Source organism: Cibotium barometz, chromosome 47 (genome assembly GCF_041138505.1).
Source record: "Cibotium barometz isolate CiBa-2024 chromosome 47, ASM4113850v1, whole genome shotgun sequence".
NCBI classification, from domain to species: domain Eukaryota; kingdom Viridiplantae; phylum Streptophyta; class Polypodiopsida; order Cyatheales; family Cibotiaceae; genus Cibotium; species Cibotium barometz.
Window position 1 is genome coordinate 36009546 of NC_141092.1, and position 18693 is coordinate 36028238.

The 18693-nt window shown below is 43.0% G+C and overlaps 1 protein-coding gene across 1 annotated transcript in view; it reads left to right on the top strand.

Moving 5' to 3' along the window:
• The window catches only part of ABCI13 (non-intrinsic ABC protein 11), a 58211-nt gene extending 40301 nt beyond the window's left edge, over positions 1-17910 (top strand). The window contains exons 7-10 of the mRNA XM_086784700.1: positions 5-112; positions 17027-17202; positions 17290-17374; positions 17481-17910. Coding sequence (XP_086640826.1) covers positions 5-112; positions 17027-17202; positions 17290-17374; positions 17481-17519 — 408 coding nt within the window. The 3' untranslated portion in view covers positions 17520-17910. The remainder of the gene's footprint in view (positions 1-4; positions 113-17026; positions 17203-17289; positions 17375-17480) is intronic.
• Positions 17911-18693: the final 783 nt, after the last annotated feature.

The window sequence follows — 18693 nt, forward strand, 5'->3', positions numbered from 1 at the left end:
GCAGGGAGTGGAGGATCGTTTTCCTTCAGAGTTGTCGGGTGGGATGAAGAAACGTGTGGCATTAGCCCGGGCTATCATTTCTGATGAAATCCAGGAGGTCAGAGAGCCAGAAGTAAGTGATATCAAGAGCCATCATCAACTGAGTTTTGATTCGTATGCGAGTTGAAATAGCGATATTATCACTCGGACATTTTTTTCTTTTTAAGTTTATGGTTTCAAACGGCATCATAATCGAATGTTGTGGGTGTTATTTTTACCTTTCTTGAATATATTAGAAAATTATGAAACGAGCTTAGTGACTTACTATCTCATTCGTTGAATATCACTCGCTCTTAAAATATTTATGGATTCCAAAGGTCTACACTTGAGAACTCTGTATAATTCCAAACCTTAGGATATAAGATTGCAATAGCTTGTACTTGTATCTTGGCTTTAACTTAGATTACTTAAAAGATTCTTTTACTTAAAATGTTTAAAGAACCAAAATCTCTTAGTTTTGATGATCCAACACTTCACAATTCCTCTTTTTCTCTTCTTTTCAAATTTCTTAGCATTGAGATTAACTCTGTTCTTTCAAAATATCTTCAAGCATATTAAAGAAACTTTAGATAGCCTCTCACCAAAGTTCTTTCATATATGTATCATCTTTGGTGATCTGCAAAATTGTTAAAGGCGTTTAATAATCTATAGAGCTTGTCATCTTTTCATGATCTCTCGAGTCTTCTTATCCTATAGCATCTCTCTCATCATAAAATAATCAAATAAAACTCACAAAATAACCTTTTCAACTTCCGAATGATATATTTGAATACTTCCTTTAAATCTCAATGGTTTGATTCTAAATTACAAGATAATACTACTTTGCATGTCTTGTCACTAAAAAGCATCACTTTTTCCTTGATTTTTTTAGGGATTATTTTCTCGAGTTTAAAACCTAGTGTTTTTCCTTGTTCATATGCAGAACTGTTGAGATTTCTTTCTCAAAACTGTTTCAACTATAAATTTTGTGAAAAAAAAACACCTCAAGACTGTATCTTAACTCATCTTTGGGCTGCATATCTCCTCGTTAGTTAGGAATCAGCTAAGACACTGTTGTAGATCTTTGAATAATCTAAATCTTTTGTCATGTGCATGCACATGTACATGCTAATCCTGGAAGGGGCAGCAGATAAACAGAGTAGCTAGGGCATGAGCAGGGCACATGAGAATCCCATCCTGAGGGTGCAGGATCTGGCCAACAGGGTATTGAAGGGACTATTGGATTGGTTGGCAGCAGGCATAATATTATGTATTTTTCTGCTGGCCGTCAGCCAGCCTACAGTGGGGTCCCAAAGCCTATAAAAAGGCTTAGCCAAGAATCATTAGAATCATTCAGTCCTTTATGGACTGGATCAGTAGGATAGGACTTTTTGGAGTCAAGAACACCTTTTATGGGGCAGCCTAGGGCTTGCCAAGGATTGTACCTTTTTGTACTATATTAAATAGGCACCTTTCTAAAGCCTGACGCTCATATACCAGTGTAACATGGGTGCTTTGTGGAAGCGGTCTAGGATTAGTTATCACAATAGATTTGAAGATTAACTCCTAATCAGAGTCTTGAACCCATGCACATACTTCTTCCCCATGCAAGATACACAATAGATAAAGAGATGACCTATGTATTCATATGCATGACTTGATTTACAATGGAATAGAGAAACTCAATAGTAGCACAGCTCTTGAGCTGTCAATGACTCAATGATGAATGAATGATCCTCAACCATAGTCCTCTATTTATAGTGACTTTTGGGCTAGTTGATTGGCCAACCCTAATCTAGGGTGTTCACACCATAATAATAACAACGTGTCCGCACTCGTTGCTTATTGGGTGCCTCAACAAGAATACAATAAATTGGCACAAATGCCCTTACATACACATGATTCTGGCCGCACACTCCACCTTTGAGTTGGCAAATGGGTAGAAGCATGTCCATGTCACCGCACCTCGGAAGACTGTGCATGTGACAACCTGAGATAGGTCTTAATGTACATAAGTTCATAATTTTAGCTGATTGTCGATTGAGTTTAGCTATTAGTCTGGTCCTAGTGCAAATTGATCACCATAACACCGAGAATGATGCATATCTAACTATTGTTCTCTTAACTCGATAAAGATGTAAACACAGGCACATTCTCGCTTCCATTCCATATACATCACCTACGACCTGTGCAGCCCTTAAGATTTAGGTGGAATTCCCTTTGATTACTATAAGTAAGGGTGCAACTGTCTCTATGGGACACTCCACACCTGGAGCGTCATTGACCTTTGCAAGTACCTTATGCTAATGCATCACAAAGCTGGTAAATCATTGTTGTCCCAATAATAGACAAAGGGCACAGCCATATGATCTTAGACTCATGATCACAGACCTAGAAGTCTTCTTTCTCATGTAAAACTGAGGTTGCTTCTCTGTACACGGGTTGAAACATCAATTGGACACCATGAGAGAGATTTGTAATGAGTTGATCTCCTAAGAAATTATGTTATCCTTTTCACTAGCACTAGCACTAGCACACTGTCACAGAACCCCTCATTGCTTCTATTTCCTACTGTGCATGTGTGGCATATGGAGCCTGACATGGTGTGTTTTCCCAAGACTAGCTATCCTGGTGTTCACTTCGTATTTATGTTTTGGGAAGGTTCCGAGGGGATTCTAGATCCCTAAACATTTCACCTGATTGATACAACTGAGCAGATGGGTGTTTCTTCCAGTTTAGTTGCATTCATGTGTGTGCGTGTCCTTAATTTTATTTTTGGATGACTTGTTTTGTTTGCCTAGACAATGCTTGAGATTACTGCCTGTGTTGCCCATGGGGCCGGGGACGTCTAGGCACCCTGTGGACATGTGTGTGCACACTTGTTTTGGTCTGATAGGTGGTCTACATGTGTTTTACAGGTGGTAAGTGCTCTTGAAACTCAATTTACAGCTTTATGTTTTCACATGCTAATAATTATTTTTGTAGGGCCACACTCACTTATAAGTGACCGGACAAGTTATAAGCTATACACACTGGGCAGGACTATTTTAATACACATTGCGGCCAAAGTATCGGGCATAGGACATTCATATGGATCTTCTGCTTATAGGTGCTTTCTTTTGGACCAGAAAAGCACATGAGTTGCTATTTTTGGTGGAGAGCTCTATTACGAGCGGGGAGAAGAAGTGTTTGGGTATGAATGCTTTCCAGGTACATTGAAGGGGGGGGGGGGGGGGGGGTCGTCGACCTGTTCTGAATCCCGAGATTTGCTGGTCAATCTGTTCTGAAGCATCCTACCGGCTGGCCAACTTCTCCCATGCATGCATATCTGCTGGCCAACTTCTTCAAACACTCAAATTTGCTGGCCGACTTCTCCAAACACTCAAATCTGCTGGCCATCTGAGGGCTGGTTGGCTGCTGGTATAGCCCCTTTTGAGTTGGTTGACTTCTTCCTTCTGCTGTAACTCGCGGTGGCGCACGGGGGACTAGGGCCTTTGACACACTTGTTGATACCATCAATGCATATTAAAACACTTAAACATGGCCACAGCCTTAACACATATCCATCATCACTTTGCATAAAACATAAAAGATGGACAAAACATCCACAAATGCTGAAAATGGAGCTTGCACATGTGACACCACATAGAGGCCGGAATGGGCCGACCCCCCCCCCCCCCCCCCCCCCCCCCTTGGAGTATTTTATTACCCAAGGAGAATAATATCATGTACAAGCTTTGAGGACCTTACTGTCCCCATGGGAGATGCTGGATTATCTATATACAAATGCCATAACACAACCCAACACGAGGCAACCAAGCCGGAACATAGGCTGTAGAAATGTCGAGCCAATAATATAATCCATATACCTCCGTGTGGGTATTGATTCTTCCCCAAAAACCACGGGTCTTCATGCAATAGAGCTGGTACAGCAAGTACAACGCTCCATTCAGTCGGTACAATAGGTACAGTGGCTGGTACAATAGGTACAGTAGTTGGTACAACAGGTACAAGTACAAATGTTGGTACAACCGGTACAATGACTGGTACAGCATGTACAACAAGTACAAAAGTTGGTACAATCGGTACAATGGCTGATACATCAGGTGCAACAAGTACAAGGACTGGTACAGCCAGTACAATGGTTGGTATAGCAGGTACAAGGGCTGGTACAACAAGTACAATGGCTAGAAATCATAAAAAATGATTAAATACCCTTGCCTTCAGTATTTCTTCATGATGGAAGCCTCCAAAACAGTCCCCAATAGCTGGTATTCTTCATGGGCAGCCTTCAAGAGAGAGAGAAAGAGAGTAGCCATCATTAGGGCAGCCTGTAACGGTGGTAGAGGCTAGTGTGCAGCAAGAGAGCCTCCATTAATGAAGAGAGAGGGCTCCCATGAGTGAAAATGGAAAGAGAAGGCTATGATGACAAGTGGAGAGCCACACAATAGCCAGAGTGACAAGTGTGAGGCCACTTGTTTCACTTTGATCCACTTTCTAACAAGTGTGAGGCCACTTGCCTCACTTTGATCCACTTTCTTACCACATGTCCCAATTTAAGAGATGGGTTCTCCCATAATCTTTACCTCTAAAAATATCCCAACTAGTAGACATTCTGTCATAGGCACTTTGCCAACTCTTGGTATCTGCTCAATTCGAGATGTAATGACGCGAATAGAATTTCCATTGGAGTTGGGCCAAAAATAGCAACTCTCCTAAATTTTAGGAGTGTGGTCCTTTGTATTCTAGGATAATCCCCCATTCCCAAAGCTTGTACTTTCCAAATATTTAGACATCCTGGAGTCCACCAGACCGCTTTCATACTGGGAAATGTCCAGGCTTGTGACATCCTCCCCAGCTTTTTAAAAGTTGTCCGCAACTTTAAGCTTCAAGCCATATATTCAAGATATAATCATGTCCCATCAAGTGGGTGAGACAGTCTCAAAAATCTAATATAACTGAAGAATCCATGTCCGAAAGAAATGGGTGAGACTAAATAAGTCTCCATAATACCAATATCAAAATCATGTCCCAGAATAAATCGGCGAGAATCCCATGGAAGATATACTAGACACAGGCACAAGAGCCAATTGTGTCTCAATCACCAATATCAATGAGATAATCATATGTCAATGAAAATCACCAACCAGGTGCTAAGATACTTAAATAAGTGACATGCACAAGAAACTAGTGCCTCGCACAAAAACATGTGCTATGCACACAAACTGGTGCCACTCAAGAGCACAAACCATGGTGACAGAAAAGCTGGTTCTCCATAGTTCTGGCAATCCTTTCTCCCAATCCCAACAGTTTCCATGTTCTTCCATACAATCCCAACTCTGATCAACAAGCATGGTGTGGAAACAATGAAACACTCACTCCACAATCGCAACACGAATCCACGTGTATGGAGTGTTCATTGAATTGTCCTCTCACAATCCCAACATGAATCCATATGCATGGTGAGATGAACAATGAATGTCTTGGCCTCTATATGGGGAGATAGCGATTCTAATATGGCTTAAAAAAATAAATAAATTCATGTCCCAAATAAATGGACGAGACAAAACAGTCCCATAAGTCCAGATATCATAATCATGTCCCAAGTAAATGGGCGAGACAAATCAGTCCCATAAGTCCAGATATCAAAATCCATGTCCCAAGTAAATGGGCGAGACAAAATAAGTTTGCTGCCAACAAGGCATCGGTCCACATGACCCTTGGCATAGATGTAAGTCTCGTGCCAACAGGCGTCATGTCCACTTTACCACTTGCACTCCATGTTGATACTCTGACCACACACCTTGGATGAGAGGTGGGCTCAAGGAACAAGATAAAACGATCACTTGCAAGCATAGATAGCCTGGTGTTCCATAAGCATTTCTGCTACACATAGTTTATAGGCATTTCGGCCACCAATAGTTTGTAGGCATTTTGGCCACCAACTCACACTAACCTCTCAAGTTGCTTATGTTCCCTTCCATCTGCTCTCTATTATTCCACCTAGATATGGTAGAAACAATCTTCAAGAGAGCACGTAGGACAAGAGAACACTACACATGGTATGTTGTGCTCGACACTACCCTTTGAAGTGTCCATGTTCCCTTCCATCTGCTCTCTATTGTTCCACCCACACATGGTAGAAACAATCTTCAAGAGAGCACGTAGGAGAAGAGAACACTACATAGGGTATGTGAACCATGAGTTTCATAAGTCCAATGCATCCCAAATAAAGGGATCCAAAAAGAATAATCCATAAACTTGAGGATAGATCCAAATCCCTAGAAAAGAAGTACCACATACTCCGTGCTAACCACACACCTTGGAGTAGAGGTGGACTTTATCTATAAAAGCATCATATCCATGAGATATCCAAGGATTTCTTCTCTATAAACTCGGATAGATTCGTCCATAGAAATTGCTTGTGAACCCTAATATCTATATAAATCTCGTCCAAGAAAGAAATCTCCATAGATGTAATCCATCCCAATAAAGGGAGCCATAAACAATGTTTCCCTGAAACCATCTCAAGGCAAACAATAACACCTTTCTCCTTGCATGGCTATACAAGGGTTAGTGAACATAAAAAATACTTCATAGTAAAAAGCAAAAGCACCAACTTTGCAAACTCAAAGTATACTTAGTTTTTCTTTGCCAGGTTGGTCATGAAGCCAAAAGAAATATCTCCTCACCATATCCTTAAGATATCCCGAGATATATCTCCATATAGCTTGCTTGTAAGCTTGATAATATAATCCACAATATCCATATGGAAAGAGTGCTAAACGTGTGCACATAAAGCCAACTCCATACTTCCAAGATAAATTTTGTGAATTCATAAATCCTTAGACCAAGCTGTTTATTGCTCATGCTCTTGCTTCATAGGCTCTGAAGTGGCTGGCCATGCTTAATAGCAATGATGATAAGTGTGGTCCCCACTTGACATCTTTTCTCTTCCTCATTGATAAAAGGAAGCCTCCGCTTCCAAGGAAACCTATGCTCTGATACCAATGTAACTCGCGGCGGCGCCCAGGGGACTAGGGCCTTTGACACACTTGTTGATACCATCAATGCATATTAAAACACTTAAACATGGCCACAGCCTTAACACATATCCATCATCACTTTGCATAAAACATAAAAGATGGACAGAACATCCACAAATGCTGAAAATGGAGCTTGCACATGTGACACCACATAGAGGCCGGAATGGGCCGACCCTCCCCTTGGAGTATTTTATTACCCAAGGAGAATAATATCATGTACAAGCTTTGAGGACCTTCCTCTCCCCACGGGAGATGCCGGATTATCTATATACAAATGCCATAACACAGCCCAACATGAGGCAAACAAGCCGGAACATAGGCTGTAGAAATGCCGAGCCAATAATATAATCCATATACCTTCGTGTGGGTACTAATTCTTCCCCAAAAACCACGGGTCTTTATGCAATAGAGCTGGTACAGCAAGTACAACGCTCTATTCAGCCGGTACCAGGCTTAGTTCCGTACGTCGTACGACTGAAATCGTACGTACTTGCTGTACGGTACGGTACCGTACGGATTCGTACGATACCGTACGATTTTTTTTTTGGGGTCGTCGTCGTCGTTGTTGTTGTTGTTGCTGCTGTTGCGTGGAGCAATTTCAGTCTTCTAGAGAGCCATTCATCGCCATTTGCAGCCTATAGGGAGCTGTTTGTCAGCGTGTGCACTTGCCATTGCCATATTAGGCAAGCGATCATATTGCCTGATGAGGAGGACGAGGCAATCTTCATGGAGCTCTATAGTGAGCTTGTGGCAGCAGATACTCGCAGCACCAGGAGTCAGCATGGACGGGGGCCCGAGCAGTTGGAGTTCATAGGCCTCCACCTTCGGCATCGGCAAAGGGTGGCCTTCGCACATATGTGAGGCGGGGATCCTCGAGCTCCAATCCCCGCCTTCATGATGATATTCCATTGCCCCCTCATGATGATACCCCACTGCCTAGAGAGCCCTTGTTTGATGATGATGGCAACCTACTTAGCGAGAATGATCCCCAGAGTGTCTCGTCCACCTTCGAAGAGTCCTCTTCAGAGAACTCTCTTGATGGACACTCTAGTAGTGATCATGTTGATGATCATGCAGATGTTGGTGATGATGTAGACTTTTGATATGTTATAGCTCTCTAGGCATTGGGCATCTATCTCCTTCTAGCCCATCGATGATGTATTGTAGTATGTAGTATCATGTATGTACGCATGTTGGCGGTCGCCCATGCCATGAGTTTTTGGCCTATCCTTTTGTAGCAATTTTGTACTCTAATGGCATGATGACATTATGTTCATGGTTCTACTATTTTGTAACTTCTTGTCTACAATTTTTAAGTTTAGGAAGTATTTTAAAAAAAAAAACGTACTAATATCGTACCGTACCTCAAAAAATTTTAAGGTACCAATTAGTACCGTATTTTATCGTACCGTACCGTACCGTATCTTTCGTACTAACTAACCATGGCCGGTACAGCCGGTATAGTGGTTGGTACAATAGGTACAGTGGTGTACAGTCGGTACAGTGGTTGGTATAGCAGGTACAACAAGTAGAAATGCTGGTACAGCAAGTACAATGATTGGTACAATAGGTATAGTGGCTGGTACAGCGAGTACAAAATCTGGTACAGTTGGTACAATGGTTGGTACAACAAGTACAACAAGTACAAGGGCTGGTACAGCCAGTACAATGGTTGGTACAGCATGTACAAGGGTTGGTACAACAAGTACAATGGCTAGAAATCATAAAAAATGATTAAATACCCTTGCCTTCAGTATTTCTTCGCGATGGAAGCCTCCAAAACAGTCCCCAACACCCGGTATTCTTCATGGGCAGCCTTCAAGAGAGAGAGAAAGAGAGTAGCCATCATTAGGGCAGCCTGTAACGGTGGTAGAGGCTAGTGTGCAGCAAGAGAGCCTCCATTAATGAAGAGAGGGCTCCAATTTATAGATTTGGGACTCCCATGAGTGAAAATGGAAAGAGAAGGCTATGATGACAAGTGGAGAGCCACACAATAGCTGGAGTGACAAGTGTGAGGCCACTTGTCTCACTTTGATCCACTTTCTGATAAGTGTGAGGCCATTGCCTCACTTTGATCCACTTTCTTGCTACATGTCCTTGCCACATGTCCCAATTTAAGAGATGGGTTCTCCCATAATCTTTACCTCTAAAAATATCCCAACTAGTAGACGTTCTGTCATAGGCACTTTGCCAACTCTTGGTATCTGCTCAATTCCAGATGTAATGACGCGAATAGAATTTCCATCGGAGTTGGGCCAAAAATAGCAACTCTCCTAAATTTTAGGTGTGTGGTCCTTTGTATTCTAGGATAATCCCCCACTCCCAAAGCTTGTATTTTCCAAATATTTAGACATCTTGGAGTCCACCAGACCCCTTTCGGTTTAGTGTCATAATTGCCCTTCTGATACATTGGTATCAGAGCTCGGTTCTCTACATAGCTTATGCCCTTATGCCTTACATGATGTTGGGTATGGCTGTAAGGAGTTATTATCCGTGAAAGAAGGCTGGGGTTTTGAGATAGCCCTTGCCTTACTGTCGCACTCTGAAAGTAGTTACCTTTGGTTTAAACGGTAGTGAGCGTGTGGAAAGACTTGGTGGCCCTCTTGTTTGTGTAGGGGCACTATTGCATCCTTGCAGTCTATTCAGTATCATTTTTGGAAAGCTGGTAGGGAGCGATTTCGGGGCACATAAATTCTTTTTCTATCTGAAAATCCTAGTAAATACATCATGGCTTGCCAATCAGATCATTTTGTGGAGGATACTATCACTCGTGTTCACCGCATGTGGGAAGAGGATAGAGATAGAGAGAGTGTTGGGGCTTTGGCAGCAAACTGTAGGCATATGCTCACTTATGGTAGTGCTATGTGTGAACAGGGCTTAACCAAGGGCACTTTTTCCCATGTGGTTTTTTCCCTTGGATATCAAGTGTGAAAGGACACTCTAACATATAATATTTTGTACTTCTATATTATATGGATGTGGCACACATGCAAGGGTTGACTTGCATTTTGTGGATACCACACTTTTGGCTCTCTCTCTCTCTCTCTCTCTCTCTCTCTCTCTCTCTCTCTCTCTCTTTTCTGTGTGTGAGCTTCTCTATCTAGCACCTAACCCTAATGTGCAGGTTTGTGTGTGTGAGTGTGTGAGTCCAACACCCAACAATTGGTATCAGAGTAGGGAGCTGGCCCTGGAATCTGTCTCTTGAAGAGCTTCAGAAAACCTGGCGAAATTCTGTCGAAAACTGGCCTCTGGGACGTTCACTGGTTTTCGCCGCCCTTCCCGCCGCCGCCGCTCAGCCCCGCCGCCTTCGCCTGTCCCCAGGTCACCGCCGCCGCCCAGCCCAGCCGGCGCGCTTACTGCGCAGGGACCCGCCTCCACCCGGCCGGTGCGTATAGTGCGTAGGGACCCGCCGCCGCCCAGCCCGGCCGGCTGCGATCTGGGCAGGTCTCTACCGCCGCCGCCGGCTCCTCGGCGCACATCCGCTTGGCCCGCCTACTCTACGCGCCGCCTCCGCCTGCTCCATGCGCCGCCGCCGCTTAGGTGGGCCCCGTCTGCTCAAACTCCTCGTCAACTGTGCAGCTCCGTCTCCTCCTCCTCGACAACTGCGCCTGCCTGCTGGCCCGTCAACATTTGCACGCCTGGCTGCAGGCCCCTCAACATTCGCGCCTGTCTACTCCCCGCCTAACACCTGCGCCTCTGCACGCCTGTGCCCTTGCCTGAAGGTATTCTCTGTGCATTTTTTTATTCAAACACAAATACAAATTCTGCAACCATTTCAGTGCAGGACAGATACAATTTTGCAGACACTACAGTGCATGTGGTAAAGGTTTCAGGCAATTTGGGGGATTTCTCAATTTCAGGACAAATTGAAAAAAATTGGGCATGTTGCTTTGCTTGCAATTTGGGGGTTTTCAAAATTGAGGTCAAAATCAGCAAATTGAACATCTTTCTGTTGCAGAAATTTGGGGCTTTTGTGAAAATTAGCCAATTAGATGCACATTGAAGCGATTGGAGTGCATAAAAATTGGGGATTTTCAGATTGGAGCATGTAATTGGGCATTACAGCTGTGATTTGTCGCGTATGTATACACATTGTGTGTAATTGGACAATTTGGTGCAGGTTTACACTTGCTTTGGTTTGCAGGCATACATTTGCACAGGACATTTGGTTGCCTGGCAGTGCACATTGGTGCTTGGTTTGCTTGCAAGTATATTTTTGTTGGCATGGCACAGAATGCTACAGATGTATTTGGTGTGCTCACCCAGGAGGACAAGTTGGATGGATCTAACTACTCCCTCTGGAGTTTCATGATCCGTAATTTGCTGGTAGCCAAAGGGCTTTGGGGCATCGTGTGTGGTGATGACACACGCCCACTTACCATACAACAAGCAACGCCTCAAAGGGGAGGTGCTCAAAGAGCTCCTGATGTAGAACGTGCTCCCACACAAGAGCAGAATAGATGGGACTCTAGAGATGCACAGGCCATGTCATTGATAGCCCTTTCAGTGAAAAGGACTATTATCTGCACATTCGTTCTTGCAAGACATTGAAGCTTGCATGGGACACATTGGAAGCAATGTATCAGGTACGCAACGAGGCAAGAGTTGCCTACTTGAAGAGGCAATTGGATCTTCTTTCTATGGATGAGGGTGACTCCATGGCAGATCATCTCACCAAAGTGAAAGATTTGCAGGAACAATTGCTCAACATTGATGAGGTTATCCCAGACAGACAGATGGTCACCAACACTCTTCATTCTTTACCACCTTTCTACTTGGGCTTTCACACCTCTCTCAACCTCTCAATGAGAGGAGGTGGTGATCCCGTCATTTTTGAAGAGCTGGTGGGTTTACTCTTGCAGGAAGAGCAAACAAGAGCAAACTTATCGAGCAACCGTGGTGGAGACAAGGCATTTTCAGCCAAGGATAAGGGTAAAGCAAAGAGCTTTCAAGCAGGGGGGACAGCAGTCTAGCAAGGCTGGTCATGGACAACCCTCTTCTGGTGGTGAAAAGTCTGACAAAGGGGATGCAAACAAGCCCAAAAAGAAGGGCAAATGTCACTACTGCCATAAGCCTGGACACTACATCAGTGAATGTAGGAAGCGGATTGCAAAAGAGAAAAGGAAAGAAGCAGACAATGCAGTAGCAGACTCTTCTGATGACAAAGCACAACAATCAGCTAATGTAATCCAAGAAGAGTACACTTTTTTGGTCACATGCACTAGTGGCACACCAAGTGCTTCAGACACTGATATGTCTTGCATTGCATCTGATAGACAGAATGCATCATGGTATTTTGATAGTGGTGCTTTGAGCCACATCACTTCATGCAAAGATGTATTTCAGCACTTGGTTTATGCTTCAAATGGCCGCACTGTATCATGTGCAGATCATACCACATATCCAGTAAAGGGAATTGGCAATGTCATACTTATTGCAGCCAATGGTGTCAATATATGTATGAAAAATGTATTGTATGTTCCAGGGATAAAGAAAAATCTGCTCTCCGTCTCAGCCATAAACGACCAAGGTTTAAAGGTTGAATTTGAAGATGGGAAGTGTTTGGTAAAAGACCCATCAAAGGGTTATGAAATAGTCACTTCTGGAACACGATACAAAGGCTTGTATAAGCTGGATAGCTATGACAAGCGTACTTATGATGCAAATACAGTGGCTGCCCACACTCCTGCTATGCATGATGCAGAGCTATGGCATGCTCGTTTTGGGCATGTAAATTTTCAGAGTTTGATGCTTTTGCAGAAGCATCATATGGTTGATAATATGCCGCCTCTTGAGTCTCCACCAAGACATGTATGTGAGGGGTGTATTTTGGGAAAGATGCAACGAAAACCATTCCCCAAAGATGAAGCTGTTAGAGCTGAAAGTAAATTACAGCTCATACATAGTGATGTATGTGGTCCAATGCGGACACCATCCATAGGGGGGCATCTTTACTTCGTCACATTCATTGATGACTACTCCAGGTTTGCTTGGGCTTACCCCTTGAAAGCGAAAGCAGATGTGTTTACATGCTTTCGACACTTCGTAGCAATGGCTGAAAATATGTGTGGATGTAAAGTCCAAACACTCCGCTCAGATAGAGGTGGAGAATACATGTCAAATGCATTCAAGGATTATATGCTTCAAAAGGGCATCAAACACCAATGTACTGTGCCTTATACACCGCAGCAGAATGGTGTAGCTGAAAGGAAAAATAGATCTCTCATGGAGATGGCAAGATGCATGGTGAAAGCACAAAAGTTGCCTCACAAATTTTGGATGGAAGCTATGATGTGTGCAACTCATGTGTTGAACAGGTGTCCAACAAAAGCTTTGAAAACCATAACACCATTTGAGGCTTGGTATAGCCGAAAGCCAACAGTGGACTATATGTGTACATTTGGGTGTTTGGCATATGCACATGTGCCAGAACAACTCCGAACAAATTGCAAGCTATGCAAGCTGAAATTTAATCTATCATGAAGAACAATACATGGGATCTTGTGGAATTGCCTAAAGGCAAGCATGTCATTGGAACAAAGTGGGTGTATAAAGTCAAAAGAAAGTCTGATGGTACTATTGACAGGTACAAAGCAAGACTTGTGGCTGAGGGCTACTCCGAGAAAAAGGGAATAGATTATGAAGAGACTTTTGCTCTTACTTCGAGAATGACCACAATAAGATCAGTGATTGCATTGGCTGCACATAAAGGATGGATAGTGCATCAATTGGACATCAAAACTGCATTCTTAAATGGGGATTTACAGGAGGAAGTATATGTAAATCAGCCCATTGGTTTTGTAGTTCCTGGTGAGGAACATAAAGTATGCAGGTTACACAAAGCATTGTATGGGTTAAAGCAAGCTCCAAGAGCTTGGTATGATAAGATACATGCTCATCTAACCAGCCAAGGTTATGTGAATAGTCCAGCTGAAAGCACGTTGTATGTGAAGAAAACCGATGCCGATATTCTCATAGTCATCTTGTATGTAGATGACATGCTCATTACAGGTACTAGCAAAGCACAAATTTCAGATTTCAAAGCTGAATTTGATATGTCAGATTTGGGGCCTTTACACCACTATCTTGGCATACAGTTTATGCATACAGATGATGGCATTGTTATGTAGCAAACTAAGTACATAAAAAGTTTGCTAAAAAGGTTTCACATGGATGAATGTAAGCCCATTTCTACTCCGGTAGAACCAGGTGTACGGCTTACTATGCATGATATTGGAGAGCCTTTTGAGGCCGGCATTTACAGCCAGGCAGTGGGATGCCTCATTTACTTGTGTAACACGAGACCAGACATATCTTTTGGGGTGTCTTTGTTAAGCAAATTCATGCACAGCCGAGGCATAAAGCATTGGCAAGCAGTCAAACGCATTTTTCGTTATCTTAAGGATACCCTGGATCTTGGTTTGTTCTATCCCGGGGGGGCAGCTTGCAGCTTTATGCATACAGTGATTCAGATTGGACTGGTGATTATGATACCAGGCAATCCACCAGTGGGAATTGTTTTTTTCTTGGCAGTTCATGCATATCTTGGTTGAGTAAAAAGCAACCCACTGTTGCCACATCTACTTGTGAGGCTGAGTACAGGGCAGTCTTCACAGCTACAGTAGATTGTGTATGGTTGAGGAGACTATTGGCTGATCTTCGTGAGTGTCAGCAAACACCCACCACCATTCTCACTGATAGCCAGAGTGCTGCACGAAATCCAGTATTTCATGCACGTACCAAGCACATTGAGATTCATTATCACTATGTCAGAGAGAAGCTACATGTAGGGGAGATCAGTTTATCTTACTGCCCTACACAGGATAATGTTGTAGATCTATTCACAAAGGCTTTACCTTGAGAAAAGTTTGAAGCTTTCCGCAAAGCTTTGGGCTTACTCTCATACAGAGAGTGATCTGCTACCTTGTACAGGTTCACACTTCCACTATAGGGAGGATTTGTAGGCATATGCTCACTTATGGTAGTGCTATGTGTGAACAGGGCTTAACCAAGGGCACTTTTTCCCATGTGGTTTTTTCCCTTGGATATCAAGTGTGAAAGGACACTCTAACATATAATATTTTGTACTTCTATATTATATGGATGTGGCACACATGCAAGGGTTGACTTGCATTTTGTGGATACCACACTTTTGGCTCTCTCTCTCTCTCTCTCTCTCTCTCTCTCTCTCATTTCTGTGTGTGAGCTTCTCTATCCTGCACCTAACCCTAATGTGCAGGTTTGTGTGTGTGAGTGTGTGAGTCCAACACCCAACACAAACAATTCACGATTAGCCGCCAGGGATGATGATCAGCAAGATACAGATGCTTTGATTAAGGAGCTTGAAGAGCTCCGTGCTTTACAAAGGGATGCAAACTGCAAACGTTTGCAAAGCCTTGCATTCGAGAATGTTTGTAACTATGCATGGAGGGGAGCCAGTCTCGTGCCACCCATGTGTGACCAGGATCATGTCACATGGATGGGAGCGTGTATCATGCCACCCGTGTATGGCCAGGATGGTATCTTGTCCATGGGACTGTCATTCCATGGAAGGACCCGTGTTTGTATTGCGTCTTGCCTAATGGACTATCACTCCATAGGAAGGCTAGGGTTTTCACATTCTGTCGCGCCAAATTCATGCCCGGCTAGAATGTCTTGTACAAGTTTCATGAAAGGGAGATTTCATCCATTACATGTGCACGTGCATCCGTCTTTGCCTGTCTGAAACTATTTTCATATGACTTGTCTTCGTGTGTTTGCCTACCATGACGTGCCACTTACTGAGCGGGGACGCCTGTCAGTGAGCCGTGAAGCTTACCTTGTCTTCTGACATGTTTTGTTGCATGTGAACAGGTGGTAAGTATGGTGTATTCATTTATTTCAATGTTTTTATTCTTACCTTTGAATTTATAAGACTTGCAAGCTCACATATGATAATAATAAGTGAGCGGACAATTTATTAAAGTGACCAAGGCCCAAATTATGGATGTGCCCATGCTTGTTCCACCTACCACCTCTATCTCATGCAAATCGATTTAGAAACTTATGTGGGGGAGAAAGTGGAGAGTTCTGGCATTAATCGTGGAGTTTTCTTTCTCTCGGTGTGACCCCGCATGCAAGGCGAAAGGAGAACAATCAACCAGCTGCCTTCTCCATCTGGGACAGCCGATTTGCTACAAAGAGCCCTCTGGGACAGCTGACCTGCATACTTGCTGTTTTTGAAGAGTTGGACCAGCCCATATGCTCATACAGAAGAAGTCGACTAGCTTTGGGAGCTACAGAAGGGGGTCACCAGCCTGTTGAGTGCTACAGAAGAAATCGACCAGCCCTTGTGCACCTAGGAGAGTCTGCAAGTACAAGTTCTGGACAAGAACAACTAGACCTGGATGCGAAAGATTGGGAGAACCAACATATCTATAACTGGGAAGGCTGTAGGCGAGAGTTAGTACAGGAGTGCCTCTTTGTGCATGGTCCCGGAACACCAGGTGACCACCTAGCACTACCCAGGTAAGGTGAAGATTTCTCGTGATTGGATTCTTCATTGATGGATTCTCTACTCGACAAAAATATTTGTTAGGTTTGTGATTTCATTTTGCATGGATTCTGCTATGGCAAAATATGGCTTGGTGTAAGCCCATGCACCTTGTACTTATAAATACTCCAAGAAATACCATAGTATTGAGGAGGGGGGGGGGGGGGGGTGCAGGGAGGGACTTTCTGGCCCCAGTGGTTGTGTCAAGAGTACAGTTTTATTTTCAGCTGTCTTGTTGTGTTGTTCCATTGAATCATAACTGTTAAGTGAACTATAATTGTTTTTTGGCTTCCGATTACATCCATTAGATCATTGGGTGCAGTTACATTTATCCATATCCTAGGTAAGATATTTCAAGGATGCTTACTCTTTAGGTGATAAGGAGCTTGTAAACTGTACATGGAAAGTAACAGGATGTCAGTTATTTCAGGTTGTCATGTATGATGAGCCTACAGCTGGGCTAGACCCCATTGCATCAACGGTAGTGGAGGATCTGATTCGTTCGGTACACATTAAGGGTAGGGATGCAAGGGACAAACCTGGCAAAATCACATCATATATAGTGGTCACACACCAACACAGCACCATCCGAAGAGCTGTGGACAGGTACATTTGGTATATGATACACGTGCATACAATTGTAATTATATTTGGTCATTTTTGGTAATTTTCTCTCTTTTTTTTTGGCAAAAGGCTTCTTTTTCTTCATGAGGGGAGGATTCTTTGGGAAGGTACAACGGCCGAGTTTGATACGACAACAAATCCTACTGTTAGACAGGTGTGCTTTCGTGTCTTGTTAACTCTTGTGCTTCTGGCGTTTGCTATATTTTTCAGCTTTGTATTGGGGTGATGATAGGCTAAGACTCAGTTCTCTCGTGAAGCAGTTTGTAGATGGAAGCTTGAAAGGACCCATCAAATACTAGCTAAGTACAAGCATTCCTTCCTGGTGAGGAGGTGGCTTTTGGTGTTATACCCTATGGGAATCTGAAGGTAGTGTTGTGAGGTGAAGCTGGAGTGGTCAATTGGGCTTGCCCATTCCTCCCAAAAGAGAGACCAAACTTTTGGACATTGAGATGTTCAAGTCCATGGCTCTATTATTGAGTGTAAACAAATAATTTTTTGGGACTCCATGCCTCATCTTTCAAATCCAGCCGCTCTAAGCTCAAGTTATGAGGTGATATTTGGAGAATATTTTGTAGTTGAAAAGCTTGGAGCAACCCATCATCCTGACATGGACAGATCCTGTGCTTCCAAACACTCATGCTTTAGCAAATGCCATGCTATTGATATCGAAAAATTCAATTGTGGGTGCTGAGCACCAGGGTCATTGCCGAGTATTCTATTTGTTGTCATTTCATGTGTATTTGAGTGATGCATCATTTCGTGTGCCGATTATTTCTTTGATCTGGTTCTCTCAGCCTGCTGTGTAAGGAGTCCTACCCATGTAAGCTATCTTATTGCTTGGAAGATAATGGAGAGAGTAGAGTCTAGCTAAGAGCTATAGGTAGTAGTTGTTATAGAAATAGGCACCTTGTTTACTTGCAAAATTGATCTGTGCTGGAAAAGGAGTTGTATGTGCTTTGAATATAAAGGCTCTCACTAACAAACTCTCTAGGCAATAATTAACGCATAAAAGGATTTTGCATTGTTTCAACAATAATTCTTACTTAACGGATTTCGCATTTTGCGTAATTAGGTCTTTAGACCTCACTACATGAAGTGCTTAGGAGAAATGTGCCTTTGACAAGGTGACACATTTTGACTTTTGGACATTTGTACCTCACTACATTAAGTGCTTATGAGAAATGTGCCTGACAAATTTTGACTTTGGAGACATTCCTAGATTGCTCATTAGTGGTTAAAAATATAAAATATAGCTTAGGAAACTCATCTTCTTCCTCTCTCTATACATTGAATGTACATTGCTCTGAGTTCAAAAGCATTTAGTATGTCTCGTCTTTTTTTAGCTTTACAAAAAAAAGCGGTTTGACATTTGACTTGCCACTACTCCTGCCAAACAGTGTTTGGAAAACATTTTTGAGAGAACTTAACATGAATCCTTCTCTCCTAAAAAATTGGAGAGGACATTTCTCTTTC